General features: G+C 38.2%; 3 protein-coding genes across 4 annotated transcripts in view; 1 reads left to right on the top strand and 2 right to left on the bottom strand.

The window, feature by feature from the left end:
- Positions 1-1,256, bottom strand: part of abcd4 (ATP-binding cassette, sub-family D (ALD), member 4) — a 10,603-nt gene extending 9,347 nt beyond the window's left edge. For both annotated transcript variants that reach the window (XR_002274132.1, XM_020589776.1), the window contains exons 1-2: positions 730-1,256; positions 246-364 (exon numbers count right to left, since the gene is read on the bottom strand). Coding sequence is in view for 1 of the 2 variants with exons in the window: in XM_020589776.1 (XP_020445432.1) it covers positions 246-364; positions 730-770 (160 nt within the window). In the remaining variant the exon portion in view is untranslated. The remainder of the gene's footprint in view (positions 1-245; positions 365-729) is intronic.
- A 608-nt stretch (positions 1,257-1,864) lies between these two features.
- On the bottom strand, positions 1,865-6,495 carry LOC109954458 (sphingosine-1-phosphate phosphatase 1-like). Its single transcript, XM_020589799.1, has 3 exons — positions 5,467-6,495; positions 4,320-4,409; positions 1,865-3,690 (listed from the first exon to the last, which is right to left on the bottom strand). Exons 1-3 carry the CDS (start codon positions 6,157-6,159, stop codon positions 3,139-3,141), a joined length of 1,335 nt encoding a protein of 444 aa, XP_020445455.1. The 5' UTR covers positions 6,160-6,495; the 3' UTR covers positions 1,865-3,138.
- A 1,412-nt stretch (positions 6,496-7,907) lies between these two features.
- The window catches only part of LOC109952584 (potassium voltage-gated channel subfamily H member 5-like), a 16,148-nt gene continuing 15,405 nt past the window's right edge, over positions 7,908-8,650 (top strand). Inside the window, exon 1 of the mRNA XM_020587744.1 lies at positions 7,908-8,019. Within this exon, the coding sequence (XP_020443400.1) occupies positions 7,947-8,019 (73 nt within the window). The 5' untranslated portion in view covers positions 7,908-7,946. The remainder of the gene's footprint in view (positions 8,020-8,650) is intronic.

Below are 8,650 nucleotides of genomic sequence, written 5' to 3'. Positions count from 1 at the left end.
AGGAATAAACACAGTATAGAGTTCTTTATGCCATCAAAAGTGACATTTTACAGTGTCACAAAACCCTTTACCAGGCTGGAAATGCGTCTCATGATGAGGTTTCATTAGTGTGACAAAATTATTTATATTTCTATATTATTCACAGTCATTTGATAAGTAGCTTGACTTGATTGTGACAATTTGTTTCCCCCTTTGGCAGATGTACTTCTTCTCTTGCATAAAGCTTTTGTAACTCCAGCAGCTACCTGTTAAAGTGATGCCAAGCAGCGTCCCAAACATAATGACATTTGGACTGGTCCATGATGGGAACAGGACCTTCTGGATGCTGCAGAACCTCTGAACAAACTTCCAGTCTAATCTTGGTCTTAGTTGGGCACAGCAAGAGACATGAACATGTATTAGAAAATTGTAAATTTACAATTTTAACTCACATCATGTGTTTACATGCATGCACAATACAATATGAGGAAATCAGTCGTTTAACTCTGATTACTCAAAAGTACAATGACTGACCTGCCAGTAGAGTGTTGTATTTTGTTCTATGGCTCTTTTAATTATTGTCTGGAATTAACAATCACTTGAAGTTTTACTGTGTAGTAATACATGTAAACTATTTAAAAAATAAAATTGAGAAAACACTGAGTATTTAACTTAGCAACCGAATAACAGAATATCTCCTTCAGTTTAAGATGACACTCCGTTTCCCTGAAGGTGTAGTTTTACTCTTACCTTTTTGTTCCTTTGCCTTTTATCTTTTCCAGACGAGGCATCTGCACCGGCGGCAGAGGACTAATACCTCTCACGAAAGAACAACAACAACAAAAAAAAACCTAACGCTTGTTGTTACCTATGTTTATCGGACTTCTTGTAAGCAAATATGAACTGTGGCTCTGTCAAGGGCTGCCACCTATGAATCTGTCAACCTCAACCCCACCCCCACCTCTAATCGCAACCACCTTGTGAAGCTGCAGCTCGCCAGGTAACACAACTCGACAGAACACCGGAGGCGCGAGCTAACTTTATATCAGCGTCTGCAGCAGCCACAGAGTAAGAGCGGGTTAATAGTTAACAACGGTTAGCAAAGGGAATAGTAAACAAGTGTCTAATGACTTATCTAACATATCTACCGTGTTCACTACTTCCTCGGCTACATTAAGTATATTGAATGGTGACCCAACTTTAGCGTCATTTCACCGAACAGTACTACCTAGCTACTTCTATGAACTGATGTTTTGGAAGCCGTACTTCCGGCTTACGCGGTCACGCATATTTTTCAAAATAAAACGTCCCATTGCTTTTTGGTGTGCCTTTACCTGGGTCAATCGGGTCAGGTTGTATAGCAAAACACGTCTGCTCATAAACTTGAACGTAACATGGCGAAAGCTTGTTATTTAAATATCAGGATTAAAAATCAGGACTGCGTCCCTTACTACTGACCTTTCTATTTTGAGCTATCAAAACAAGATTTCAATTATTCTGGATCAATGTACTATCTATGTGAAATTTTATCTAAATTTGTTAGCATTCAACCACACTGTAGTGCTGAATCACTTTGTTGGAACATAAGTATCATAGATATGACTTCAGAAGTACTTGTTTTTTTTTTCCATTTGTCATATTATTAATATGAATACCTTCGGTATAAGTATCAATTTCATGTACTAGTAATTACTGATTGGTTGCTGCCACATCTGATGCTGTTTTTCAGGCAACAGAAAATCTGTCAGAACTGCCAAGTGGGTCACAGCACTTTAAAAAGCGTGTTAAAGTCCCAGATGCATTGACAGAAACTCCCTTTCAAGAAAAATAAAATCAGAGCAATTTTAAAAATTAAATGCATTAAAAAAACAGGAAGGAAGCAGGAAGGAATATTTTATTTTCTATTGTTTTCAAATGCATTCAGATACAGCCCTTGCATAACTGAAAAAATATGAGAGAGCTGATGGTAATATAAGACTAATAAATAACTCATGATACATGATACTCTGGCATTAACACTGTGACATGAATATCAAACCATGAATAGAACATTACAACAAGAAAAAACAAGCAACCACATCACTTAAGACAGGTTCTAGGGTCAGTTTGGTTCTATACTGTAGTATAACAGCAATTGAAATGTCTAAGGCATTCATAGTATTAATGTATTCTGAATGTTTTTTCTAGAGCAACAATTCAGCTTAAGATAGTTAAGATGATAAAAATAATTTATCAAAAATATTCACGTTTTTCAATTCTATACTTTCTAAGGAGTATTTCAGACAACACCTGATTTAAATTTGGGTCAAAGTTACAAACACATTTGGAGGCAAAAGTACAAAAAGAAAGTGACAATAATGCTGCCTATCATCATGTAGAAAATTGGTGTTGACAACAGATGAGAAGTGGCTTCACACTTTATGGTTTGGTTTATACCTATAATATGAAATTCTCTATTAACATATTAACATATAGTACCCATATATATTTTGATCAAATGAGGTAAATATACAATAGATTCATTATTAATGAAAATACAAGCATCTTTACAGTACATTTGATTGATTTTGTATTTCCAAAGTTTCAGTTAACACTTAAATGTGCTGACCACATAACAAGTGATATTTTATACTTTTCATACTATCAACTAATCCTATAAAAACAGTGTTATCAGTCTTCTTGCTACTTCCTGACTTCCCCGTGAAGATGAAAATCCTGAAAAATGGTTCAAAAATAGATATTCTCCTTTTTAAGGAAGTTCCTAAAACAGCTGGACATTGTAGCTTTTAAGCCAACAATAATCAAACTGGAGTAAATAGTGCATTTGTTGGAGACTATTTACAGGCGTGGGTTAATCCTCATGTTTTTACAGCAGCACAACAGCATATGAAGGACTGAGTCAAAATAAACCACAATGGTTGTTTTCACCCTAATGAAGAGATGTGAGCCAGGGCAGTTGGGATGTGATTTTAGTAGCTTGTGGACAACTGAGCTCTGTGGCACAATGGAATAAGCTAAATCAGGGTTTGGCTACGTAGACGGTACTGAGTGGTATCAGTTCATTGTTGGCTTTAGCCTATCTTGTGTCAAAGCATGTAATGACTGTTAGCACTGTTTGCCCTCACCAAGTAGTTGAACGTGTCAGCAGTACATGCATATTCAGGCAAGGTTAAAGGTCTTAAAGAGGAGTGGCACAACACATAGACAACTGAAACCTACAACACTGTAGACAAGGTAACGGTATGGCAATTCTACTTTCATGTGCTGCCTTGCCTGTCTTACATCATCCAAGCGCAGGCTGAACAGTCGACACAAGAAGGGAATAGTCATAGCTTTCATAATCATTCTCGTGATGAGGAGGACAGAGACTCCGATAAGGAAGCGAAGCAGGGAACGACTCACCAAGCTAGTGCTGACTGATGGTAAAGTTAGAGGAAGTGAGGAGAGCGGTGGATCCTGCAGCAGCCCCAGCTGATAGTTCACATGGGTAGCCAAAGCAGCTCCTGCCCCAGTGCCCAGGGCCTGAGCAGTATCGCCCCGAGAGGTGCTCCAGGAATCCAGGGAGAATGCCACAAGTCCCAGGCTCACATGTGAGATGATAATCACAAGTGGAGCATAGTGGCCCATCATGTAGAAGGTGTCAATCTTGTCCAAAATTGGCTGGAAAAAGGCTAGAACCAGAAGGCTGTACAGGAAGCCAGTGATTACCTCCTGCAACACATTAGGGGCATTTTTTTTTTAAACCAGGAGTGTACACTGTGAAAGCCCATTTTAAAAATGGTTAACTCATATTTTCACTCTTAAAAATACTGTCTTGATATACCCAATCTTTTAAAAAACATTTATGATTCGTGAGTTATGTTTCAGTGACAAATTCCTGTAAAATTAAGCGAGCTGCTGACTGATGCAGCATGCAAAGCAAAAACAATATCTACTAACATCGGCTGCATGGCCATCAAACTGAATCTAATCTCCCGGCTTTATTATTTAACAGCTCTGCTTGGCGATAAATTTCCATAATTCATATGTTATAAGTTGCTGTGTTCCTGTTATCAGCATGAAAAATGAAGCATGGGTGTTTGTTATGCACATTAATGAGGAGTATTTTTGTTAAAATTTGTAAAAAAAAAAAAAAATGATGACAGTTTGTCTATACATTATTTTTAACTCATTGCTTTGTGCTGTAAACCAAACTCTTGTGTTGAGGAATCCTCCGAGAGTCAATTAATAATTTGCTCATCTTCTCAGTCCTTAGGTTTTCCCTTTATTATGAGTGGTAATTTTTCCACAGATTTTAGTGAAAGATTATTCATTACATGTTTTCTATTTGATAGGCTTACCAGAACAGAATGCATCCCCATGTAGACTCTGCTTACACAGACCAGGGCACTCCAGCTGAGAGCCACAGAAAAGCCAAAGAGAAAAGAGTACTAGCAGAGAGAGCATAAAGACATGGCATTAAGAAGTTAATATAGATACCAGAGAAGTGTGTGACAATGAGGTTTTAAAAGATACACAACATAGACTGTAGCTTTCTTCTTTACTGGACTTTTTGATCCATTTTAAAAGGCTGAATTTGTCCTAAAATCCTGTTGACCCTGACCTGAATATACAGTAGCTACTGTCTTTTGCAGAGAATTACACACTTCTATTCTCAATTTACATAAACATGGACCATTCACTGCCAGCAGATATATTATGGGAACATTTCACCAAAAGCTGCATCCTAACTTATTTGTAGCCCCTTATTAAAGTTTCAGTTCACACAGCTGCCTGTGGTTTGTTCAGAGCACTAATGTAGGTGTAGTGTACAACAACAACAAAAACAACATCAGAGGCATTTCCTTCCTGATACTGACCCCTTGGTCCGGTTCTTTCTACACCAACAACACCTGTCCTCTCTCTCCCTCTGTTTCCTCCTCTACCCATTACTTCTTTCCCTGTCTCTGCCCTTAGCCACACAGCCTTTATTGGCCAATATTTGGTAATCACATTTTAATAAATTCTCAAACATCACTGTTAGTATCACCTTAAAAAATCCAGTAACTCTTGAGATATACAGAAGCCCTGGACTAACTCAGAGAGGATCATAAAAGTATAACAAATTCAGTATGTGACACCTGACACAATCAGATGGCTCTCAGCAAGGGTCTCTTACCAATTTCCTTAGGGAAATCCTGCTGTTTATATTGTGTTTCAGTAGACTGCTTTAATATTACCAAGCAAACTAAGGCTGCAACTGATTATTAACTGTTTATTTTCATTATCAGTGTACCTGTTAACTAATTTCTTGATTGATAGAACAATCATTTAGTCCACGAAATGTTATAAAATAGTGAAAAACAAACGCACCCATCACACTGTATCTATATCCAAGATGACATGTTTAGATAGTTTGTCCCACTGTGAGTAAAAAAAAAACAAAACAAACAAAAACATTTAGATAAATATTGGTATATGAAGAGAAACTTTTTCTGAAGGGCTCACCTGCCACCGTCCATAGGTCAGCATGAAGAGACAGAAAGGTATGGCTGTCCCTGTCATAGCGTGTGTGGACGGCATGCTGTACTCGGAGTTGTAGAAGACCTCCACCTTCACCACAGGAGGGGAGGCGGGTCGGGACCATCGGATCACGTCTTTGGTGGACTGTCCTACGAACAGGTTCCAGGCCCAAACCACGATGAGTCTCCGGCTGACCAGGGCGTCGATATTCCAGAACAGGAAGGGGAAGAAGATGATGAAGAACATCTCGTTGCCCAGTTCAGTCCCAAAGGTGAACAGGTAGAACAGAAAGTTGTTGTGGATCAGGAACTCTTGACCCACATCTCCGGTCAGGGAGTTTTTCCGGAGCGGTTTAGCTATGGCGGTGTCTGAGTCGTCATCAGATGCTGCTGGTGCACAGTCAGGCCTGGTAGCAATGTCACCCGGCATCCCGTTAACCTGCGGTACAGAGGCACCCCCGGCTGCTCCATTCCCAACAATGACATCTGAGCTTTGTCCCCCCTGTTGGACCCTCCTCCTCAACCCGGGAAGGTCCGGCTCTGACTGACTGTCTGGCCTGTTGACTTTATCTGGGAATGTCCCTTTAACACCGCAGAAATTTTGAAACCTCGCTACAAGGCAGGGGTCTTGAAGATAATTACACATCCGTATAAACATATTTACAAAGTCGTTCGGCATGACTTAGAATAAAAGTTAGTTTAAAATACACAACACTGTGCCTGTGTAACGACGGATTTCATTAATCGACGGAGCTCTAAAGAGAATTGCAACTCGGCGGCCGTTGCATTCCTTCTAAGGAAACAGAATAATGCAGATTTAGCTAACAACAGGGGGTAGTTACACTTAACGACCACTCGGTATCTGCATTCAAAACAACCACCTTGTACACCGACGTGGAACTTCTGAACGACAGTATCCAAAGTCCGTTACAGATCATCATCACTCCACGACATAATGCGTCAAGCAGTTGTTTTCACTCTTGTTGAGCGGTTGTTTCCTCTTCGTCTGACAATGTTGGTCGGTCAATGTCAATAATGTCTCAACAGCACCCCCTGCTGGACGCCTCTGTTACGTATGTTAAAAATACTAATATGGCCTCAAAGTGTTTGTACACTGCATACATTATATATGAATTTAGTGCAATGAACCTATATTTTCTCATTAACTTTTTAAAACATATCTTCATGAAAAGCCCTAGGCACTAAAAGTAAAGTGTGTTTATGTGTCGGTTAAGGCTATATCAGTGAATTCCAACAAAACACAAAGAAAGAGAAGAAGAACACTGGCATAACTGTGATATTTGTGAATTAGATACAGATTGTAACCTAAGTTCAATTAACTCATATTTTCAGCCAGCAGTGGAGAATTTGTTTTTATTTTTTTTATGGTTGACTATGTAGGCTACCTATGACCACTTCTGGTGTGGTACTCGTGTAAAAATTGTACATTGTAAACAATTATGAACAAAAGTCCATCATTCAAAATCTTACTCAAGTACAATAACTGAAGTACCAGTTCAAGTGCAAGTTCAGGCACAAGTATTATCAGCAAATATGAAGAATATTCCATTTCAGAAAAGTGTGAATTTGTATTGGGTTATTTTGTACATAAAGCAACATTTAATATTGTGGCTTGACAGGCTGGGGGCAATTTAACAACTTTAAATTTATGAATGAATATCAAATTAAACAGATGATATGTTTTATGTAGCATCTTTATCTACAGTATATAACTACGAATTCTAGCAGTCACAAAAATGTAAAGCAGTGGAACAAGAAGTACAATATTTATTTATGAAATATATAGTGAAATAGAATTCAAACTGTAATGATAGAGTCTACTTGAATACTTACTTGAAATTTATACCATTACTGTGACAGAATACAGCTACACCTGCAATACACAGATTTAAATTTATACTAACACACACATATAGTTCCTAACAAAGTTACAAACATTTTAATTATGTATAGTAGGGTTAGTCAATTAATGCAAATGAATCCCTCAACCTTTCTAATCACAAAAGGAAAAATAAAAATATAACTTCCACAAGTATTCAGTTCTGTGAAATCAGAGACAAAAATACCAAAATTACATCAGTAATTCAGTGAGTGCCTTTCAAAATAAATGCATTGAATTTACTGCGACTAAGCTTATGGTGTTAAACAAGCCTATAATTAATTCGACCAGAGTGGCTGCAATTGTGCTGTTAAAATGGCAGTTTGGTAATAATTTTCTTCAGATTTCACACTTTGGCTATTAGTCTTCAATTTGTACTTACATAAAAAAAGGAAAAAAAACTTCCACTCAATAACAGGCTTTTATTTTTTAAACCACAGTCCGGATATACCTCGTGTTACTCTAGGTTATTGACACTAGCTAGTGGTGCGCACTCTGCTCCGGCAGACAGCTTATCACCAGCACGACCACCGAGCGGTAATCAGCGTCTGTCCTGAAGACACATAATGCACGGGGGAAAGAGAGGACTGGTGGCTCCGCAGAACACTTTTCTGGAAAATATTGTCCGACGCTCCAGCGGTGAGTTCTAGTCTTAAAGGGAAACAAGACTTAATGGATGTTGCTTTGGATTGTCACTAAAAGGCGCTGTACCACACAGGGCTGGGATGCTAAAGAAAACGTATAATGTTGACTATTTATGCGCCATTTAATTGGAAGAAAAACCAACAAACGCTTTCTTGCTGTTTAGACAGTTTTACAGCTACATATTTGCATTATGAGCACTGATGAATTATGCAGTAAGTCCCAGCATGCATCTAAGTCCAAAATTCGCTCCCTTAATAAGTTAAAACCAGTATAGTAATCTATTTTTATGATATCCCTAAAGACACGTCCAAGTGTTCTTGATACCCATTAGACGCAGAAACAGGCAGGTTCGGGAAGAGAAAAGACTGTTTGCTATGTAAGTTAGGTGAGACTGAAGGGGAAATTAATTTCATATGGCTCACAATATCTTAATTTAAGTGCCAATCCTTCTACTAAAATGTCCTGCATTTCTGATCTGTTCTTCAAGGTCAATAATTATAAGAAACTTGAGCAGGAGTTTTTTGTGTGCTTCCTCTTTCTTATGAAGACGGGACATGCAAACGATTCTAAGAAAGGCCTTTTAAATTTTCTTTTAAGAGATGATTTGATTTGATTTATTTATTCT

Source organism: Monopterus albus, unplaced genomic scaffold, assembly GCF_001952655.1.
Source record: "Monopterus albus unplaced genomic scaffold, M_albus_1.0 scaffold9.1, whole genome shotgun sequence".
Classification (NCBI taxonomy): domain Eukaryota; kingdom Metazoa; phylum Chordata; class Actinopteri; order Synbranchiformes; family Synbranchidae; genus Monopterus; species Monopterus albus.
This window is presented reverse-complemented; position numbering and strand designations above follow the sequence as displayed.